This window comes from Pipistrellus hanaki, assembly GCF_964339955.1.
Source record: "Pipistrellus hanaki genome assembly, chromosome: 4".
NCBI lineage: Eukaryota > Metazoa > Chordata > Mammalia > Chiroptera > Vespertilionidae > Pipistrellus > Pipistrellus hanaki.
Window position 1 is genome coordinate 73771247 of NC_140506.1, and position 22698 is coordinate 73793944.

At 57.3% G+C, this 22698-nt stretch overlaps 1 protein-coding gene across 3 annotated transcripts in view; it reads left to right on the forward strand.

Moving 5' to 3' along the window:
- GTF2IRD1 (GTF2I repeat domain containing 1) overlaps positions 1–22698 on the forward strand; it is a 99138-nt gene that overhangs the window by 48628 nt on the left and 27812 nt on the right. For 2 of the 3 annotated variants that reach the window (XM_084881977.1, XM_084881978.1), the window contains exons 10-21: positions 2107–2132; positions 3084–3192; positions 3966–4003; positions 4616–4696; positions 5279–5368; positions 11575–11622; positions 13119–13184; positions 14157–14340; positions 18792–18841; positions 20536–20619; positions 21821–22004; positions 22535–22563. In XM_084881977.1, coding sequence (XP_084738103.1) covers positions 2107–2132; positions 3084–3192; positions 3966–4003; positions 4616–4696; positions 5279–5368; positions 11575–11622; positions 13119–13184; positions 14157–14340; positions 18792–18841; positions 20536–20619; positions 21821–22004; positions 22535–22563 — 989 coding nt within the window. Of the gene's footprint in view, positions 1–2106; positions 2133–3083; positions 3193–3965; positions 4004–4615; positions 4697–5278; positions 5369–11574; positions 11623–13118; positions 13185–14156; positions 14341–18791; positions 18842–19056; positions 19114–20535; positions 20620–21820; positions 22005–22534; positions 22564–22698 lie in introns of all 3 variants that reach the window. The other variant, XM_084881979.1, reaches the window with a different exon arrangement.

Here is a 22698-nt window from a genome sequence, read left to right on the forward strand (position 1 = left end):
CGCTGAAGCTCTCCTCCACCCGGACCAGCTTCCCACCTGCTTGTCTTTCAAGGCCTGCTTTTGTTTTTCTCACCTGGGGCCGTATCCCCCTCCTCTCACCCCTCTGCCTGCTCATTCCAGGCTCCGGGCCTTTTTGTTGCTTCCCTGACATGCCAGGCACACGCCCACCCCAGGGCCCCTGCTCTTGCTCTCCGGTTTCTCTTTTCTCGGAAAGACCACGCCCCCTTCCTTCATTAGCGCACTCCTTGCTGGCATCTGCATCTGAGCCGCCATCTCCTGTGCTTGTACAGCCCCTCCTGTGGAGCCCACTTCGTGAATGACTCTGGCGGTGAACTGTAGTCAGTCATCAGGCCGTGTTACAGTGGTCTAGCTCAGATCCCTCTTGCTGTTGCCTCAGTCCATTTTCTTCAGTTGACTCTGGGTAGGGGATAGGAGAGAAGAAAACAAGGGCATCCCAGTGTCCCCTTATGTGCTTGACCATGTGTTTCATCTCCTTCAACCCAGAACATTGAATTCTCCACTAGCATGTCTCTTCTACACGCTCAGCCCTTCACTGGGCTCCCCTGAAGATTTTATGAAAGAGCAGGCATAGTCCCCACCTGCCCCCAGAGGCCACTGCCCATCATGAGGGGTGGTCACTTCCCTATGTCCCCGGTGTAGACTCAATGGCATTTGAGCAGCAAACCCATGGGGCTTCCTGGAGGAGGCATCGTTGGCATCAGATGACTGCGCTTGAAGCCACTCACATCTTTTTTCTTTTCGGATGTATTTTTATTGCTTTCAGAGAGGGAGAGGGAGATAGAAACATCAAGGATGAGAGAATCATCTATCGGCTGCCTCCTGCACACCCTCCACTGGGGATCGAGCCCATAATTCCAGCGTGTGCCCTGGCTGGGAATCGAACCATGGCCTTTTGGTTCATAGGTCGATGCTCAACCACTGAGCCACACCAACTGGGTTGACCACTCACATCTTGATGACCTTGAATAGCAACTTCTCTTCTGAGCCTCCGTTTCCTCGTCTATAAAAACCGGGCCGATGATGCTCCTCTCCCAGGTTTTCTCCAACGTAAACTGAGGAAGCGGACATAACACACCTGACATGCTCAGTAAACACGAGTTCTTGTTTTTGACCTCACTTCCCTGTTATATGAAGTAGTATTTAAACATACCAGCCCTGACGGCCTAGGTTCCAATTCTGGCCCCTGGCACTCAGGCCTGACTGCAGGCCCCAGACCCACTGCCCAGGGCTCCCCAACCCCCTGGGTGCCACCTGGTTGGGACTGAGGACACCTTTCCTCCATCCTCATTTTCCTGCCAAATTTCTAGGTCTCTCACCAGCATGACTCAGGGGTCTCTGACTGGCCCAGCCACCCAGCCATCCCCTTCCAGTCCATTCTCTGGGTGAGCATGGAGTGATCTGATGGTGCTGTGCCCCTCGGGGCTCCCCATTGCCCACAGGGTAGAGACCATGTGCCTGAGCACCAGCCAGGTGGAGCTCCCCTGCCCCCTCCCCCGGTCCCTAACCCTCACCCCGTGCTTTTATCTGGAGAACCTCTCAACCATCTCACCTGAGTTTGCCATCCCTCCCCTGAAGTCCTTCCCGTCTCCCTTTCTGCTTGGGCCCCTTGGGCTCCTGAGTCACGTGAGAGGTCCCAGGTGTCATCTTGCTTGTCTGTGACCTGATGACAGGCCTGGCTTATGCAGTCAACAGACAGCTTCTTGGGAGCAGGGTCTCTCCCCAAGACTGTCCCTGAGACACAGATCTGCGGGCCTGGTGGGAAAGGCGGGAGCCATCCACCAGCTGGGGCCAAGGGGAGCCCAGGCTGGAGGCGGCCCCTGAGGCACCGTCCTGGACCACCCAGAACCACCAGGGGCTTGCCCGCGCCTTCCCTGGCTGAGGAGAAAGGGTTTCGGGTATCTGGCTGTGCTGGACCACACCCTCTCCTGCCCTCATGCGGCCAGCCCCGAGCCCAGGTCTGCAGCTGTAGCCGTGCGTGTGGGACTCAAGTGACCGTCACTGAAGGGGACCTGGAGGCCGGCTCCCTGAGCCTGGGGGAGCCCTGGGGCTGCACCGCTCTCATGCCCGTCTCTCCTCTCTCTCCAGGATGTTTGATGAGCGAATTTTCACAGGTATGTGTGGGCACCATCTTATCTTTACCATCACCAAGCTGATGCCCCCAAGAGTGCCTGAGCTGCCATTGCACTAGGCCGGGGGCAGAGAGGGCCCTGGGGGTGGTGCCTGCAGCCCAGGCAGGCACAGGCCCCCGGCTCCCAGGAGCAGACAACCCCTGCAGACCGGCGATGCCCTGAATAGCAAACAATAAAGCTGTTGTTTTCTGAATATTAACGTGTGCCAGGTACTCTTCTAAGCTGCCAGAATACTTCATTTTAATGAAATTGCGTTTTCCGCAGCCCTGTGACGTGTTTTCTTTTTCTTTTCCCTGAAGCCCAGCTAGTGAGCAGTGGGGCCTGGCATGTAGGTAGCCCCCGAGCCCGGGCCGTAGCCAGTAGAAAGCAGGCCTCTAAGGAGGAGGCCCACTCTGCCTGGTTCAACAAAGGGAGCACGGAGGTTGGGGTGCCATGTACCTGGGTCCCAGGTCTGGCCCTGCCTCCCACTGGCTTTGAGGCCGTCGGCGGGGTCTTGTGGTCCTCGGTTTCCACATCTGTGGGGTGGGTGTGATAAGAGCACCTTCCCCGGGTCCCCGGGGTAACTCAGAGAGAGAACGGTCCCATGGCACGGCCTTCGGGGAGACTCAGCCCCTTTCCCGAGGGCTCCCTCAGCCCCAGCAGCCTGTGGGTGTCAGGACCGTCATTGCTGGCAGCTCCTTCTTCCTTCCAGTCCTCGCAGATCCCTAGCCTCCCCTGGCACCACGGCCCTTATTCCTTCTCCCAGGGGAGGCATCTTGCCCTAGAACCCACCCTGGCCCAGCCAGCCGTGGAGCCCGCAAGAAGGAGGGTCCGAGACCAGACCACACCCCAGGGTGCTCCCAACAGCTTCACGCAGAGGCCCCTGCCCAGGCAGAGGGAGGCTGGAGAGCCTTCACCCTGACCTCCCCCGCCCCTTTTCGACTCTCCACCCAGGGAACAAGTTTACCAAAGACCCCACGAAGCTGGAGCCCGCCAGCCCACCAGAGGACACCTCTGCAGAAGTCTCGCGTGTCACTGTGCTCGACCTAGCAGGGGCTGCTCGGTAAGGCCACACCCCAGCTCCCAGCCCATGGGCACCCCCGCTCGGGAGGAGGTGGTGGCACCTGCGGGGAGGAGCAAGGCCTAGGGCTGGGCCGGGATGCTGTGCCCAGAGCCTCCCAACCCCCTGAAGCCTTTCACAGGCCCAGGGGCATCCCACCTAGACACCCTGACACACACAGGGTGTCCTCACCCCACGGTGTGGCAGGGAGATAAAGGGACAGAGGAGGAGGGCAGGGACCGCCGATTTTTCTCCATCTGGAGAACTCGTCCGACCTGGGGAACTTAGCTGCGTGTCCCCTGGTCTCGGAAGCCTTCCTTGGTGGCCAGGCATCTGCCCGTGCGTCCGCAGGCCCTGCACTCGGTTTGGGGCCCAGTCACGATCTACCAGTGCCACCCGCACAGGGGTGGGCCACTCAGCCCAAGTCCCCGTGCCCAGCCCAGCTTCCCCTCCAGGCTCCGTGAATTAACGGAATCACCCATCCCAGGGACCCTGCCCGGCTTTGCTCCCCAGCCCCCCTCTAGGCTATAGGTCTCAGCCCTCCCAGCAAGCACTGGTCATCCTCCTACTGGGCTAAACTGAGCTCCCACCATGGCCAGAGCGAGGCCTCAGGACTCCCCGCTGGTGGGGAAGGTGGGCACCCAGGAGAGCAAGCAGGCTCCTGTCCCCGGCGCCAGGAACCCTGCTGTGGAGCCTTGGCGTGAGCGTGGTCTGGGGTGCGTTCTGAATTGGCAGCTGGGCTGGTGCCATGTCATGTCTTGGCTTCCTCCCCACAGGTCGGACCAGAGCGGGATCTCTGAAGACTGTGGGCCAGGTGAGAAGGAGCGGGACCCTGCAGTGTTCGGCACACCTCCCTCCCCCACCCCATGAGCCTGGGGTCCCAGTGAATGTCCTCTGCCCACCCCCGCCCCTCACCCCCAGGCCTCAGAGCCACTCCTCTCCCCACCCCTGCCCCTCACGCCCAGGCCTCAGAGCCACTCCTCTGCCCACCCCCGCCCCTCACGCCCAGGCCTCAGAGCCACTCCTCTGCCCACCCCTGCCCCTCACGCCCAGGCCTCAGAGCACCAGGCGCTGCAGCACAGCTGGGAGCTCCCGGGGTGGGGGGCAGGGAGGGGCCGAGGGCATTTGGTAGCACTGAGGGAGTTGGGAGACCTGGATTCTGGCATCACCACTACCTCCTAGGATGTCTATGGCAAGTGGCTTTCTCTCTGTGGGCCCCTGCTGCCAGGTCCGTAAATTAGAGCCTCCAGGCCTGGCCCGACGCCCTGCCTGACCCTCTGTTCCTGGTGTGGCAGGCGCGTGGGGGCCGATAGAGCTGTTCCTGGGTGTTACCAGCCAGTCACAGGCAAGAGAATGCTCTGGGACGACTCGCCTGGCCCAGCCAAGCTTGTGTCCACATTTGACTGGATCTCTTGTCTCCTCCCAGGAACCTCCGGGGAGCTGGGTGGGCTGAGGCCCATCAAAATCGAGCCGGAGGACCTGGATATCATTCAGGTCACCATCCCAGGTAAGGGACAGGCATCTCGAAGGGCTGCCCCGGCTGCTCTAACCTGGACCTACAGGAATCGAGCAACTCCCACCGCAGGGCTCCTTCGGGAACCACCCTCTGCCCTCCCAGCTAGATGGGGGCGACCCCTATGGGTGCTCTCGTTCGGTCCTGAGGGTGGTGGGGTATCTGCAGCCGCATCTGCCCTGCGTGCCAGGACTCGGGCCTCCTAAAGGCTCTCTCCCCCTGCCTTGACCGCTCTGGCCTGGCTTCCCTGGGATGTGGGAGGCAGGAGGGAGGAGAAGAAAAGTCACGGGAGTAGGAGGATCTGAGTTTGACTCCAGACTTTGCCTCCGTTTCCATGTCTGTGAGGAGGGCATACTCGGCCTCTGGAGGTTCGGCATGGAGGAACCACTGAGCCCGTGGCTCCGGGCCCCCGGGGCCCTGCCTGGCCTCGGGTCATTAAGGCTGCCCCCCCAGAGCTCCGGGCCACGGCTTCCTGAAGGGTCCTGCTCTGTGGACATGCTGGACGTGGGCCCCTGAGGGGCCGTGACGGGGTGGGACAAGCAGAAGGTTCTCTTATCATTTGGATTTTATCTCCAGACCCATCGCCAACCTCTGAGGAAATGACGGATTCCATGCCCGGGCATCTACCCTCGGAAGATTCTGGTTATGGGATGGAGATGATGACTGGTAAGAAAAGGGCTGGGGGCAGCACGGGTGACTGGGAAAATAAATAAAGAGGCCTCCCGCAGGCCTCCGTGGGTGGTGTCCTGTGAGTCGGTGACGGAATAAAGGCAGAACGTCTCCGCCCCTCGTTGGCTCCGTCTCGGTCAGGGAGGATGGCCTGGAAGTTGAGAGAGAGGAGGACTGAGAGTCCCGTCACTAAGGAGTGGCGAGGGTCTGCGGAGCTGCTGTGGGCAAGGGCAGGTCTCCGCTGCCCGGCAGTTAGATCCCCCGCAGCCGACCCCTGAGAGCCCCCCCCCCCCCCGCCCCCCGTCGCACTGGAGAAGTGGTGGTGGTTGGAAGCCAAGCTGACAAAAGAAAACGGACTTCAAGATGAGGTTTTGCCCAAATGGCAGATAGGGAGGCTGGGCATCGGTCCCAGGCACAGCTCCGAAAAAGACTTCTGCACACATGGCTGAGGGTCATCAGAAGGGACCCAGAGTGGGCCCGGCCTGAGGAGTGGGCTGGGAAAGCAGGGCTGCAGGGGGACCTCGCCTTCGCCGGGGAGGTCTCCTGTGCCGGCCGGAAGGGCTCGGTCCTCCCAGGAACAACTGTCAGTCGGGTAAAGGGACCTCGGGCAGTGGGATCATGCAATTCGCAGATGCCTCGGGAAGGAATGGGGAGTCCACCCAAGACATGTTCTCTGTGGCTTTGACAGGCCAAGGATATGCGTCATGGGTTGTGTTCCCCAGGAAACAGAGACGGAGCTTAACGTGTGGGATGTTTATTGGGGGCACCCCCTGGGGTCAACACCTATGAAAACAAAGGGATGGAAGCACAGCGGGCAGAAGGAAAGCCTTCTGACCCATGATGCCACCTCAGCAACAGTCTCACTAACTGCACGGGGGCCTCTGGAGCCAGAATAGCCCCCCAGAGTTCTGAGTTGATCTGGGGTGTCCTGGTCTTTATTCCTCAATTGGTTATGGGATGTGGGTTGGCCCAGAAGGGTGGTCCTTGAAGGGGCAATGGCCCTGGGCTGCCAGCTCACCACAGTCCCTACTGCTGGGGCAACAAGCTGGGGACCTTGGTGGTACATCCCAGTGTCCACCACGGCATGCGTGGGCCATCTGTTTGCGCCAGTAAACAAACAGCGAGTAGACAGGCACAGAGGAATGAGGACTTGCACAGGGCCATGGCTTTTGCACTTTTTTTTTTTTTTTTTTTTTTTTAATGTCACTTCAGCAGAAGCCTTACTCCTTTTTTTTTTTTTTTTTTTTTTTAATATATTTTATTGATTTTGTACAGAGAGGAAGGAAGAGGGATAGAGAGTTAGAAACATCGATGAGAGAGAGTCATCGATCAGCTGCCTCTTGCACACCCCCTACTGGGGATATGCCCACAACCAAGGTACATGCCCTTGACCGGAATCGAACCCAGGTCCTTCAGTCCCCAAGCCGACGCTCTATCTATTGAGCCAAACCGGTTTCGGCGGCTTTTGCACTTTTTAATGGGATATAACTTTAGTTGAGTGTATTGGGAAATGGGTACGCACTGCATGCAAATGCAAATGTGCAAGTTGCTTTTTAAGGAAATTTGAAAATCCTATGTAATAAAGAGGTAATATGCAAATTGGCCATCGCTCCAGCGCACAAGATGGCCCCATGTGGTCAAAGATGGCCACCAAGGTAGCCGACAGGGGAGAGCAGTTGCTGGTGATCAGGCCAGCAGGGGAAGGCAGTAAGGGGTAACCAGGCCTGCAGGGGAGGGCAGTTAGGGGTGACTAGGCCGGCGGGGGGGGGGGAGGGGGGGGCAGTTGAAGGCAATCTGGCTGGCAGGGGAGCAGTTAGGCATTGATCAGGCTGGCAGGGGAGTGGTTAGGGGGTGATCAGGCTGGCAGGCAGAAGCGGTTAGGGGCAAGCAGGCAGGCAGGCAGGTGAGTGGTTGGGAGCCAGCAGTCCTGGATTGTGAGAGGGATGTCCCAGATTGGAGAGGGTGCAGGCTGGGCTGAGGAACACACACACACACACACACACGAATTTTGTGCACCATGCCTCTACTAATAATAATAAAGAAGTTTGTCAGTTTGAAGAGCCATGAAAATGAGCTCCCTGTGGTCCTCCAAGGAATACAGTCCTAGGAAAATATCTGCAATATGGACAATATTTCCTGCACAGTGTTTGTAGCTGTGTTACTGATGACAGTGGAAATTGGAAAGAACCAGGGCGCCATTAATGGTCTCCTCCTGACACTAAAAATAGGCAACAAAGGAGGATGCAGAACACGAAAAGTCGAGTGTGCTCTGTTGACAACTGTGTTGAAAACATAATCACTAGTTTAAAAAAAAAAAAAAAAGAAATATCAAAACAGAAGCTGTGTTAAGCTAAGTGCTTTATCTTTCTCATCTCCTAAATCAGTGGTGATGTGTGTGTTCTCCATCCCTTGGTGATGAAGAAGGAATGTTATTTGCCAGGGCTGGGCGTGACCAGACTTGACAGCCGTGAGTGGAGACCGTAGGGAGCTTCGCTGGTCAGAGGCTCAGGATGAGCTGCCAGTGTGGCCTGGCCACTAGGAGGCCCCCTGGTGCCTGGCTGTGCTCACAGCAGCATTAGAGGAAACCATGGGGGTCCCAGTTTGGAGACCGAGGGGCTGGTGGCACGAGGGGTGGGGGGCATGGACCAGCACGGTGCCCCTCCTGTTGGAAAGGGTTCTCCCTCCTGGTGTGACAGCAGGAAAGTGCACACAGGCTGGTGCACGGGCTCTATCGTGTGCACTGTCCCTCGTGTCCTCACGTGGACAGCCGTGCAGCAGCGTGGTCTCCGCCGTGTCGGCATGCCCTGGGTCACGGATTGAGGTTGTTTCCGGCTTCCCCGTGTTGAAATGGGGAGCATTCAGCTTGTGGACAGGAATGTTCAGAGTAAGTGGCACGTTCCCCTTATTTAGAATGTGGGCCCCCAAAGTACCTGCCCTGTGTGCTAGGAAATGAATTTTTTTTTTCTTTGTCTCCCCTTGCCTTGGAAAGATTCCCCAGGAGAGGACCTAGTCCAGTGTGGGGGGCCCAACAAGGCTGGCATAAGCCACTCCCAGTTTGGAACCCTGTGAATGGCGGGGTCAGGGCCTGGGGCTCTAGTCTGCCGCTACTGCCGGGGGGCAGGGCGGGGGGAGGAGGCAGGTTGGCACTGCAGCGTGGACCGCTAAGGAGGGGTCAGGCTCCGGGGCCAGGTCCCCCTCTCCTGTGCCTCACAGGCCACCTGGCGAACTATGAGGCACAGGAGAGGGGGACCTGGCCCCGGAGTCTGTCCCCTCCTGAGCGGTTCCAGGTGCGGCATCATTACTACCTGGCAGCTTTCTGCCTCTGAGGACAGACACAGTTCCTGATCCTTGTCACTGGCACCTGCCCAGGAATCCCTCTGTCCCCACCAGACTCCTCTCTTCCTGTCTGCCCTGCTCTCCGGCATATGAGAGGGTCCCCCAGAAGATGGCCGAAGAGTGGGGCATTGGTCCATTTGGGAGGGGGTCCGGGACACCGGAGGGAAGTGGGGCTGGGGCCGCACAGTCGTGTTATCAAGTGTGTGGCCTCTGCAGGCAGCTGAGCTGAGGGCCCAGGAGAGTCACTAGTCCTGCGCGGAGATTACGCCGCTGGGTGAAGAGGGAGCTGGGTTCGTGGCCTGCCACATCTCACACACACACACACACACACACACACACACTCACACACACACACACTCACACACACACACACTCACACACACACTCACACACACACTCACACACACACTCACACACACACACACTCACACACACACACTCACACTCACACACACTCACACACACACACACTCACACACACTCACATACACACACACACACTCACACTCACACACACACACTCACACACACACACTCACACTCACACACACACTCACACACACACACACACACTCACACACACTCACACTCACACACACACACATACTCACACACACACACACTCACACACACACACACACACTCACACTCACACACACACACATACTCACACTCACACACATACACACACTCACACTCACACACACACATACACACACACACACACACTCACACACACACACACTCACACACACACACACACACACTCACACTCACACACACACACACACACACTCACATACACACACACACACACTCACACACACACACACACTCACACTCACACACACACACTCACACACACACTCACACACACACACTCACACACACTCACACACACACACACACTCACACTCACACACACACTCACACTCACACACACACTCACACACACACACTCACACACACACTCACACTCACACACACACACTCACACTCACACACACACTCACACACACACACTCACACACACACACTCACACTCACACACACACACACACTCACACACTCACACACACTCACACTCACACACACACACATACTCACACTCACACACACACACACACACTCACACACACACACACACACACTCACACTCACACACACACACACACACTCACACTCACACACACACACATACTCACACTCACACACATACACACACTCACACTCACACACACACACACACACTCACACACACACACACACACACACTCACACTCACACACACACTCACACTCACACTCACACACACACTCACACACACACACTCACACTCACACACACACACACTCACACACACACACACACTCACACACACACACACACTCACACTCACACACACACACACACACACTCACACACACTCACACACACACACACTCACACACACACTCACACTCACACACACACACACACACACCACCATTGGCTGAGTGCTGTTTCCAAGGCATTGACCACAAGCTGTTTGCCGGTTCTTCTCCCACAGCCAGTTCCTCGGTCAGGTGGGCCCGGCACACACAGCCCTGCAGTTGTCCATTTCCCTGAGGAAAGGTTAGGCCTAAACCTCAGGGCTGGCCCTCCACCTTTTCAAGTCAGCTGCATAGAGAAACCTTCCAGAACCTTCCAGCTCCTTCCAGGCTGAGCCCCAAGGCTCAGGCTTATCTGATGAGCCCAGGTGTGCGGGCTCCCCTTCCTCCATCGGTGATCGGGCCTTGACCATTGACGGCTCTCCCAGGATTCGCCCCTGTCCTTCAGCTCTGGACCGGGGGACAGCGCCCTGCACCCCTCATCCCGGCGTGCTCTCCGGAGCTGGGGGCCACCTGCTCCCCCATTCCCCAGCCCAGCTGCCTGTCATGGGCTGGAAGGAGCTGTTTAAGGGCTGAGCACTGCGTGCAAAGGCGCCAGTGAGCTTCCTGCGTCACAGCTCCCGTCTAAGTGTCACTAATGTTGAAAAGCCCCAGACCTTCCTCTGCCCCAGCAATGAAGGCTGCTGCCGAGGGCCTATACCCATCAGGGACCCGGCCCGTTCACCCCACTCCACTGTCACAGTTCCCATGTCATCCCCAGCCAAAACCCCTCACCGCAGAGTTCGCCCCCTTCCTGTGTGCCCCCTCCCTTCCTGTGTCCCTCCCACCCACTGCTTTTCCTGGACAGGGGTCTGGCCCAGGCACCCCTCCTGCAGGAAGCCTCCCCTCTCAAAACCTCCCCCACACTTCCATGCAGCCTCAGCAGCCACCTCCCGTTTGCTGCCCTGCGACCTTGTTACCTGTGGACAGTAAGCGCCCTTTTATTGGGAGCGGTAAGCCTCTGGAAGCAAGGTTGGACCCACTGCTGGCAGCCTGGGCTGTGGCCAGGGCCACCTCATCAGCCCCACCTCCAACCACCAGACCTGGGACGGCTCCAGGCCCTCGGTCCCCTTGTCTGATTCTGCTTCTCTTGATGGCATCAGCACCATGTCTGCGTCATCCCAGGAGGACAGCGCTTTGTCCTGTTCCTGCGTGTCCGTGGTGCCCGGAACAGAACATAGAGCGTAGTAGGAAGGACAGGCAGGCACAGGGCTGGCCCTCAGGGGTGCTTGCCAAACGCGAAGGGATGCCTGGTCTCTAAAGCTGCCTCCTCACATGGAGCTGAGGGCGGCGTGCCTGTGCTCCGTCAAGACCCCTGATCCCGTCTGGGGGTCACTCGCCGTGCTCCAGAGTCGAAGCCCCCGGCCTGCCGCTCCTCCCCTGTCTGACCTGACTTTGGCACCACAGGGTGCAGGAGGCGATGACCGTGGCTTCCCAGCATCTTCTCTTCTCTTTCAGACAAAGGCCCCAGCGAGGACCTGCGGCCAGAGGAGCGGCCTGCGGAGGGTAAGGCACTGACAACCTTCCACACGTCACCCACCTCCCTCTCTCTGCTGCCTCCCCTGCCCCTCACCTCTCCTTTCTCTCTCTTCAACACCTCGTTTGGGGACGGGAGTCCAGTGGGCGGCCTGAGGGGAGGTTTGCAGACCTGCTTTCTAGGAGGCACCTGGTCAGAGGTACAGCAGCTCTTTCTTGGAAGGGAAACGGCAAGGCTTTCCATGTTTGTGTTTATTATACACACTTCTCCTTTCCACAAAGATTTTTTCTCCTTTATTTTTAAAAAAATATATTTTATTGATTTTTTACAGAGAGAAAGGGTTTAGAGATAGAGAGCTAGAAACGTCGATGAGAGAAACATTGACCAGCTGCCTCTTGCACACCCCCCACTGGGGATGTGCCCGCAACCAACGTACATGCCCTTGACCGGAATCGAACCTGGGACCCTTCAGTCTGCAGACCGATGCTCTACCACTGAGCCAAACCGGCCTCAGCTCCCCTTTATTTTTTAATTGTTTGCCAACATCATCCACAAAGATCTTAAAGAATGAGGTCTGGGTCAGTCTCCCTGAGCAAGTACAATGTAGGCCTGAAAGCACAAAATGGGCTTTGTGTCCATCAGACACGGTCCTTCTTAGGAACACGGCTCGCTCCCTTCCTGCTGAGAAGGAGACTGGGCCAGGAAGGGGAAGGGGAAGGGGCGGAGTGAGGATGGGCCTGTTCATCTCAGGAGTGTCGGCTCTTGCAATGGAGTGAGTGGGTGTCAGAGGAGAGAAGGGTCACCTCCCCAAACCAGGCCAGGCAGCTGCAACCATGCAGGGTTAGCCAAAGTCCACTGCCACCTGGTGGCAGCATTCTCGATTTGCAGGCTTAGTGTTTACTAGTTAGCCATTTGTATCCCACAAGCGTCTATAGATGCAAGCAGCAGAACTCTTTTTTTTTTAAATATATTTTATTGATTTTTTTACAGAGAGGAAGGGAGAGAGATAGAGAATTAGAAACATTGCTCAGCTGCCTCCTGCACATTTCCCACCAGGGATGTGCCCACAACGAAGGCACACGCCCCTGACCGGAATCAAACCTGGGGGCCCTTCAGTCCGTAGGCCGGTGCTCCATCCACTGAGCCAAACCGGCTAGGGCAGCGGCAGACCTTTTTTAATTACATTCAAAACGTCGTGTCAGTCATTAACTGGTTAGGTAACTCGCTGAGCTGGTCTGGAGTGGCACTTTACCTAGAGAGGCCCGTTGTCATTCTTGGGCCACAAAACCTCCCAGACCTCCGCTCAGCCTGGGGATGCCCTGGACCAGGTTTCACGAGCAGGACTGGAGCCCGGGAGCTGCAGGCCGGTCCGGGGGTGCCATTTCCGAAGGAACAGGTTACCTGGCCTTCCCCATCCCGAGATCCCGCCACAGGGTCGCTCTTGGTGCCAGCAGAGCTGGGGCCCGGGCCGAGAAGCAGGGTGCTGCTGCCCCTGAGGAGGCTCCACGCTGCTTTTGCCTTTCAGACGGCCACGGCGATGTGATCCGGCCCCTGCGGAAGCAAGTGGAGCTGCTCTTCAACACGAGATACGGTGAGCGAGGAACGGCAGGGCCGGCCGGGCAGCCTGCCCTGGCCCCCGTCCCAGCTGCTCCCTGCATGGGTACAAGGTGGGGAGGCCCGAGAGGGGCTGGCACCCACTGGGAAAGGGATGGGGCACCCAGGATGACAGGCACTGCCGGGAAACCCCACCCTCTGCGTGCTGCACCCTGGCCTGCTCGGTCAGCAGGCTCAGGCTCACTCACATCCGCCTTATTCCACGGTGAGAAGGCCCCTCTGTCCTCCTGGGCACCGTCGTCTAGCGTCCTCAGGAGGACTCAGTACATAGCAAGGACTTTCCTACTAGAGAGACCAGGAGAGAGGATGGGGAGGCAGGAGAGAAAGCTGTTCTTTATTAAGCGCCTGTGGTTTGCCAGGCACTGGCTAAGTGCTTCTCACAGGTTCTCTGGTCCCATCTCACAGAATCCTTTGTGTCTTAATACCCATTTTACAGATAAGGAGAATGAGGCCTGGTGAAGTAACACGGTTTTTCTGAGGCCCCACAGCTAGTCCGTGGCAGCACCTGGCCTGGACCTCGGATCTGTCCTCTCCCCAAAGCAGGGTGTTAGGCCACACAGAGTTTTGGGGTTCTTGATGGTGGCCGAGGACCCTCTGGAGGGCTTTTCTGGCACCAGAGGGACACATGGCCTTGGGTGGAGCCGCCGCCAGGTCTCACCCACCGGCAGTGGTTTCTCCCGCGCTGCCTGGGTGTGAGGGCGTGGACCAAGCGTGAGTTTGGGGTTCACGTACCTCCCCTCTGGAGCGCTGCGACCTGAGATGAGGCACGTCCTGTCTGGGCTCCGGGGCTCCTACCCGGGGCTGGGTAGCAGTGCCCACCTCTCCGGAAGGTTAGAAAGGCTCAGCTCTCAGTGCTGGGTCTACAGGGGCCCTGGCAGCTGTGGCCCCCGTGCCGACGGGGGAGGCGGGCGTGGAGGCCGGTGGGCCTACAGCAGCTGTGTCTCTGCAGCCAAGGCCATCGGCATCTCGGAGCCCGTCAAGGTGCCCTACTCCAAGTTCCTGATGTACCCCGAGGAGCTGTTTGTGGTGGGGCTGCCTGAGGGCATCTCCCTCCGCAGGCCCAACTGCTTCGGGATCGCCAAGCTCCGCAAGATCCTAGAGGCCAGCAACAGCATCCAGTTCGTCATCAAGAGGTAAGGCCTTGCCTTAGCCGGTTTAGCTCAGTGAATAGAGCGTCGGCCTGCGGACTCAAGGGTCCCAGGTTCGATTCCCGTCAGAGGCATGTACCTTGGTTGCGGGCACATACCCAGCGTTTAGGAGGCAGCTGATTGATGTTTCTCTCTCATCGATGTGTCTAGCTCTCTATCCCTCTCCCTTCCTCTCTGTAGAAAACAAACATTTTTAAAAAAATTTTTTTTAGAGATAAGGCCGTGCCCCGCCAGCATGGCTCAGGGGTTGAGCGTTGACCTATGGACCAGGAGGTCATGGTTCGATTCCCAGTCAGGGCATGCTCGGGTTGCAGGCTTGATCCCCAATGTAGGGTGTGCAGGAGGCAGCCGATCAATGATTCTCATCATTGGTGTTTCTATCTCTCTTCCTCTCCCTTCCTCTCTGAAATCAATAAAAATACATTGTAATTATAAAAATAAAGAGCTGGTCGGACATGGGTTAGGATTGAGATTCATTGGGCTTTTCAGGGAGGGACCTACGGCAGGTGGGTAACGGGACTGACAGTCCTGATGCTCAGTGGAGGGGTCAGAGTGGGGACAGGAAGTGGGAGCTATCAGCTTTTAGGGGGCTTCGTTCACCTGGAGACAGCTTTCCCCATCCATCACCTTAAACCCGGACCTGAAGCCCTTGGGTGGCTCAAAGGAAGGAACCAAACCAACAGCGAATCCATGTGAGCCGACTTTCCTTGTTGTTCACCAGCAGAAGCAGTCTCTCCCCTGTGCTCCTAAGCACTTCGTCTTTTTAACTTACTGATTTTAGAGAGAGAGAGGAAGGGAGGGAAAGAGAGTGGGGGGGAGAGAGAGAGAAACATTTCTTTGTTGTTCCACTTACCTATGCATTCATTGTTTGATTCTTTTTATTTTTTTTTTATTTTTATTGATTTCAGAGAGGAAGGGAGAGAGAGATAGAAACATCAATGATGAGAGAGAATCATTGATCAGCTGCCTCTTGCATGCCCTTAATGGGGATCGAGCCAGCAACCTGGGCATGTGCCCTTGACCAGAATAGAACCCAGGACCCTTCAGCCTGATGGTTGATGCTCTATCCATTGAGCCAAACTAGCTAGGGCCATTGGTTGATTCTTGTACATGCCCTGACCCAGGGATAGAACCCACAATTTTGGCATTTTGGGATGATACTCTAACCAACCAAGCTACCCAACCAGGGCACCTGAGCATTTTTTAATGCTGTTTTCTGTTGAGAAGTATATGAAGCTGGTGGCTCTGTGGCAGACGTCAGGTGGTTTCCTGGATCTTAGTCATTCCTCCCAGGGACCTTCAGCAGGGTCCTTGGGGTATTCGGTGGGGTGCACTGTTCCACTTCATAGGATGGCAGTAGAGGTCACAGCTTAGCAGGGAACCTGGCACTCTAAGAACTTAGTCACTGTGGGTTTGGTGGGGGGATTTTTTTAATGTCAGGCTGATTGAGGTTTAATTTACGTTCAATAAAATTCACCTTTTTTAAATGTACAACCCTTTGAACTAGACAAACTCATATAGTCTCATAAACCACTACCATGATCAAGATACAAAGCAGTTTCCAGAATCTTCCCCGTGCCCCCTCTTTGGCAGCCCTCACCCCTGGCAGCGACCGGGCAGCCTTCTGTTCTCATTTTGCCTTTTCGAGAATGTTTATGTAAATGGAGTGAGACAGTGTGCAGCAGTGGGCATCTGGCTCCCTTCACTTAGCTTCTGAGATTTATCCAGGGGGTTACCTGTGTGAGGAGTCCATTGCTTTAACAGCATTGCAAATTTGTTTTGTTTGTTTTTAACACTCCCCAGAGGATATGTTTTTTTATTGATTTTTAGAGAGAAGGAGAAAAGGAGGAAGAGAGAGACACATCAATGTGAGAGAGAGACATTGATCGGTTGCCTCCTGCACCCACCCCCACCAGGGATCCAACCTGCAACCTAGGTATGTGTCCTAGGAATCAAACCCGCAGCCTTTTGGTGTGCCAGATGAGGCTCTAAGTGACTGAGCCACCTGGCCAGTAGCCGTTTTTAAAAGTGACTTTAATTCCAGTTTCCTGGAAGGCAAGTGAAGAAGGAGGTTCCGGTGGGGGCGGGATAAACCTCATCCAGGCAGCAGGTGGGGTGATGGGACGGAAGACTATCTTCTGGGCTGGCTTTTAGAGATGACTGGAGGAGAGAGAGTGAACACTCGAGTGTCTTTATTAGAGCATTTCCTTGTTTTAAAAAATAGCAGAAATACTGTTAGGACAATTAAGTGAAAAATAGCTACTTCTCATTAATCTTACTTATAGAAAAGGATACATTTGGGAGGTGAGATTCTGGAATTAGATAGACGTGTGGCTACAAAAATAACTTCGTGGATATAGCAAAAACCACCGATGGGCATGCTTTAAAAGTGGATTTTATGTTATGTGAAATACATCTCAATAGATATACATATGTGTGCATGTATGCATGTGTGTATATGTGAATATTAGTTTGCTGGAGCTGCCATAATAAAGTATTACAGGCTACACTTCTGAGTAACTGGCTTCCCTCGACTCACCCAGGGGCAATAATTAGCTAGAACAACTCTCAGGATTCAGGGGAGGCTGCATTATGATCGCAGTTTTAAATAGAGGACACAAGTCAGGGCCAGCCGATTGGAGAGACACAAAGGGTGAGGTCTGGGAGGGCACTGGGCACAGAGCTTCCACGCCCTCTGCCATGAAATCAGGGCATCGATTCATGAACCAGGCCTCTGCACCGAGCACCAGTGCCCATGGTGTGTACGGGGATGCATTCAGTAGGCTTGGTTGTCTCCAGCCAACCCCACCCCGCCCCCACCAGCAGTCAGGTGTCAGGTGGCCGGGAGCCCCAGTCCTCTAATCACATGCTTGCTCTTCCTGGATCCTGGGTCAACTCATTAGCATACACATAGGTGTGATCCCAGAGGCTCGCCATGAGTAACAGACACTCCTGTCATTCCAGACATTCCAGAGATTTAGAGGTTCTCTCCGGGGAACCAGGGACCAGGACCGGCTAACTCACCTGGCACTGACTCTAATGCCCCATTCTCAGTGCAGCCTGGTCCAGCCAGCGTGGGCCTGCCGGGGGCTGGGGGTCTGGGGTCTGTGGCCGCCTGAGGGTGCTGAGGAGGCCGGCCGGCCAGAGGAGGGCTGACTGCCTGGAGGAGTGGGACAGGTGACTGACAGCCACTTCAAACCTCCGGAAGGGAAGGGAGGGATGCAGACTAGGATCTCCGTCACAGACGTGGCCGAGCAGCGACAGAGACCCTGCCAGGGAGTGAGGCCAGAGGCCAGATTCTCGGGGCACTCTGCCCCCAGGTCAGGCGGCCCGCGGATGAGGGCTTGATGCCTGTCCTGGCAGCAGGCATCGGCATTCGCTCAGTCCCTGGAACAGGGCTGGGCTCCTGGGGCCCAGAAGGGAGGAGGCACAGCCTGCAGTAGCCCACAGTCTCAGGAGCTGGAAAAGACCTGACTGTATTCAGATCCCCCGCCACTACCTCTCCCTCCTCCTCATGGGCTGAGGCGCGGAAGGTAGAGTGATGTCCCACAGTCACCGAGGAGGGTCAGGAGCAGGACCCCCGAGGCCAGGCCAACGTCACTCCCACAGTCCGCGCTGTCTCCTCAGACTTGGATGTGTAAGGCCTGCTCCCCTCTTTGAGCCAGGACAGGGTTACTGTCTCATTTCAAGAAATGAGAAAACAGAGGCCTGAGTGGGGAGGGGGTGTCCCTCAGCTGGAGAAGCTGTGGTGAGGGGGAGAGGGGCACTTTATTTGAACTTTGCCCCTGGAGCCGTGGGGCCTTGGGCATGTTACTAACCTTCCCGCTGCCTCAGTCTCTTGGTCCTGAGAATGGGGTGATGGAAACAGTGGCTACTTCAAGGATGTGGGCAGTTACCTCATGTCTGGGAAGGGCTTTGTGGAGGAGAACTTGGCCTGGACCCTGAGGCCCCTGACTCCAAAGTGCAATGGCAGCTCTCAGGTTTCAGCCAGAAACCTCGGGCCTTCCTTGTGCCTCCGAGAACTTGCCACATCGTCATCCCCAGTGGCTCCTACACTTACAGCCGGTTCTCTGGGGACTCCCCAGGCCACGTGCTCTGACCCTGGATTGCGGCAGTCATGCAGCATCCTGGAACTGAGAGTGAGGCCGTCAGCCCCACCAGGCCAGGGCCCGGCTGGTCTCACTCCCGGCTGAATCCTCAGAGCCCAGCGCGCGCGCGCACACACACACACACACACACACACACACCCAGCCCAGATCTCACACATGGGTCAGCAGGACAGCTGCAAGGAGAAGGACAAGGGCCCCAGACCTGGACTGTCCAAAGGCAGAAGAGCCCATTGCACAGATGTGTAGACTGAGGCTCAGAGGGGCGGCCTGTGAAGGATGAAGGGGGCTTGGTGGGACCTTGGTGATAGCCCCACTTGTATTTTCCAGGCCTGAGCTGCTCACCGAAGGAGTCAAAGAGCCCATCACGGACAGCCAAGGTACCCTGCACAGGGTCGTGGGCTAAGGTGCGGGCTGGGCGTGGGAGGGGTCCCAGGCTTCTGCCACCACCCCTCCTGCTTCCTCTGTCCCCTCCTGACACTCCCCAGCTGCCCTCCCCATCGGGTGTGCTCCACCTTTGTCCCTGGGTCTCAGGAGCTAGCTGCCTGCTCACCCTGGCTTCTCTCCCCCGCCCCCGCCCCTGCCCCGCCCCCAGAGAGGGATCCAGGGGACCTTTTTGTGGCCAGGAACCTGAAGAGGCAGGGCTCTCAAGGTAAGGTTGCAGCTCAGGAAGGGGTCCACTGTCCCAGCGCCATGACCTTGACCTGGCTTGGGTTTGGAGGCCCACACTAGGGGTGGGGCTGGCTACAACCCCAGGGCCTGGGGCCAGGGTAAGGGGGGCTGGCAGCAGGGATGGGCTTTAGCCTGTCAGCTTTGAGTGAGAGACTCCATGGGGGTTTTGGGGAGTGAAGGGGGGGCTCCACAGGGTGCAGGAGCCGCCCACTGTCCACCTGGGAAGTCAGCTGCCCTGCCCACTCTGTATTAGTCAGTCAGCCTTGCTCTTGCTTCTTTGAAGTCAGAGGAGGGGGTGTTGCAAGAGCAGGGAAGGCCCGTGTGCGCCCGCCCCCCCTACCCCCCTACCCCCCCCAGAGAGAGGGAGCTGTAGCTGAGCCAAGAAGGGATGGGAGGAGGTGTGTGGAGGGAAGGGAAACATGAAGAGTGACCATGCCTGAGAACCAGAACCCGGACGGCCAGGCTCTGAGGGGAGCGCGCTGCCCCCCCCATCTGTGGGGGTGCAGCATCACTTCTCAGCCGTTCGGTTGAGATCAAGTATAGCGTCAGTGGGGGGACAGGGACCCACGTCGGAGTGCCTATTGGGGCAGCCCTAGGGTGGCTGTGAGTGAGTGGGCATTTCCTAGGTGGGCCCCAGGTGGTCTCTGTGTCTCTGAGGAGAGAACGTGTCAAGGAGACCAGTGGCAGGAGGGCCAGCCCCGGAGGTGGGCAGCCCTAGAGGTAGGACCCAAATCCCAGAGGGGGGCTGCTCACTGCCGTCACTCACTCCTTCCCCGGCAGCTGGGACTTTCTGTGATGCGGGGACTGGAGTCTCTCGCCGCACCCCAAGGCCCCTCCTACCCAGTCCTCATAGGGGACTGGGGTCCAGATCCACTCCTTCGCCTTTCCCTTCTCGCGAGGCAGTGCCAGGCTATGGTCTCCCCTGAGCAGGGGCCCATCCGGGGTCCCCCGGGCACGTTCTGGCATACAGGCTCCTTAACACACCCCCTCGGGGTGGGTGAGTGACCAGGAGGACTGCTAGGCCGGCTCCCTGCCCGTCTGGGGGCCGCTCGGTCACCTGAGCTCGCGTGTCCCTGCTCCGAGCCCGCCGCGGCACAGGCGGTGCAGGAACCGGCCCTCCTCGTGGCGTCTCTCCCTCCGGGCTTGTTTATCTCTGTGGTGCTTTCCAAATGTCAACAATCAACTCCATTTCCCGCTCGTTGCTGCTGTTGTCACAGTGTGCGTCCTCCCGGAAAAACACGCACCTCTGCTGAGATGTTAGCTCTGAAGGACCCGAGGGCCTCGCTCCAAGGATCTGATAATTGCCAGAGAAGGAGGTCCCCATAATTAGAAAATCATAGTCCTTAAAAGTCACTTAGTGCCTTTTAACAGCCCCGATCCATTATTGCTTCTCGCTTTGCAGAGAATTACGATGCCAGGCTCTCCCGGATCGACATTGCCAACACGCTGAGGGAGCAGGTCCAGGATCTGTTCAACAAGAAATACGGTGAGCCCCGGCCGCCGCGGTGGAGGGCAGCGGGCAGGGTGGGAGGGAGAGGCAGGAGTTCCCCAGGTCTGCCGTGGTCACCTCTAGAAACCCGTTCGTCCGCTTGTAAGTATTTCTGGAGCAGTTACCGGGTACCGGGCCCTGGAGACGCAGCAGTGAAGAGAAAGCACAGTCTCTGCCCTCGTGGGCCCTGTGGGTCAGGGAAAAGAGAGACATTCAGCAACGACACAGAATCTAATGGCCTCGAGGAATTCTCCCAGGATCGTACAGGAAACGAGCAGGCTGTTCCAGAGAGGAGAGCTTGGGTGCTTACCTTAAATTGGGGGCCAAGGAAAGCCACTTTGAAGAGAGAACTGAATGATAGTTAAGAAGGGACATTCCAGCTGAGATAATGGCATGTGCAAAGGCCCTGGGGCTTGTCCTTAGAAGGGGAGCGTGCTGAAACGTGGAGGTGGAGGTGGAGGGAGGAGAGACCCCATGGAGCTGATCGTGGTGTCAGCGCTGTGTTTTGTTGGGAAGAGTGACATAATGAGCCACTTTGCGCTTTTAAAGTGCGCTGTGAAGAAAGTGAATGGGTGCCGGAGGGCAAGGGGTGGATGGTAGTTCAGGCCAGAGTGATGCTCTTGGGCTGGGCCCTGGCCTTGGTCCTGGAGGAAAGTGGGCGGCGCTAAGATGTGCTCAGGCATTGTGGGAAGGGCAGCTGTGCTCACAGGGTACATCCTCTAGGTCAGTGTTTCCCAAACTTTGGACATGTGTGTACCCTTCTATAATTTCCGTAACACTGAGTACCCCTCGTCCTCATGAGAACGTACAATAGAATTAGGCGCAGCTAAGCACGGTGCAGTGCATACCCCCACCGAACTCCGGTGCAACGCGCACCCCCACCAAACTCTTCCCGTACCCCTGGGCGTACGCGTACCACACTTTGGGGAACACTGCTCTAGGTGGGCTTTCAGATTCTTGGGTGAGAATTATTAGCCACTGCCCTCTCCCCAGCAGCCGCAGTCACACGTCCCCTGCCCGCTCCTCAGACACACACCTGGCCCCCGAGGCCCCCTCCCTCCAAGTCCCCCACGGATGGTGCCTTCCGTTGGTACTACATGGCAGATTTCTTTCACACGAAGCACCCACACACACCTCCATTCTCACACCACCAGTGCCTCTGGCTCCCAGTGACCCTTCCTCCGTCCGTCATCCGCAGGGGAAGCCTTGGGCATTAAGTACCCGGTCCAGGTCCCCTACAAGCGCATCAAGAGTAACCCCGGCTCGGTGATCATTGAGGGGCTGCCCCCGGGAATCCCGTTCCGGAAGCCCTGCACCTTTGGTTCCCAAAACCTGGAGCGGATCCTCGCCGTGGCTGACAAGATCAAGTTCACAGTCACCAGGTACTGGGGGAAGAGGCCGGGTGAGGAGGCGATGGTAGCGCGGGTGGGGGCTTGCACAGGGGACCCTTGGCCTTTCCTCCGGGTGGTCCTGCCCTCCCTGTAGGATGGTGCAGCTGTCCCAGTGTCATCCTGGGTCCTGGGGGCTTGGGGGGAGGACTGCAGGCCAGCTGGGGTGCAGAGGTGAGATCAGCCACCACATCATAACCACTATAGCAGGCACAGCCTTCATGGGTACCTTCTACCTGCCCACAGCACCTGCCCACTGCACTCCTAGCCCCTGGGAGAGGCATCAGGCCCACTTCAGAGGAGAGGAGACAGGGACAACTTGTTGCCCAAGGTCACATCCATCCAGGGCAGAGCCAGCAGGAGACCCTGGTCACCGTCTTCTGCGCAGTGTCCCGGGCACACGAATCACTGCCCCTCTTGTTCAAATGGCAGATCCTGATGCCGTAGGTCTTAGACGTGCCCCAAGCATTTCTAATGAGCTCCCAGCCCCTCCCCTGACACTCCCCTCTCTGCTTCTCTTCCAGGCCTTTCCAAGGACTCATCCCAAAGCCTGGTAAGAGGCATTGGCTGGCGGAGGGAGTTGGGAATAGCTGCTTGGCATGGGGGGCCGGCCATGGTGCTGGGGCCAAAGCTGGAGCCAGGCTAGCTGTGGGACACAGGTGGTAGGGCCCTGAAGCAGGAACCAGGC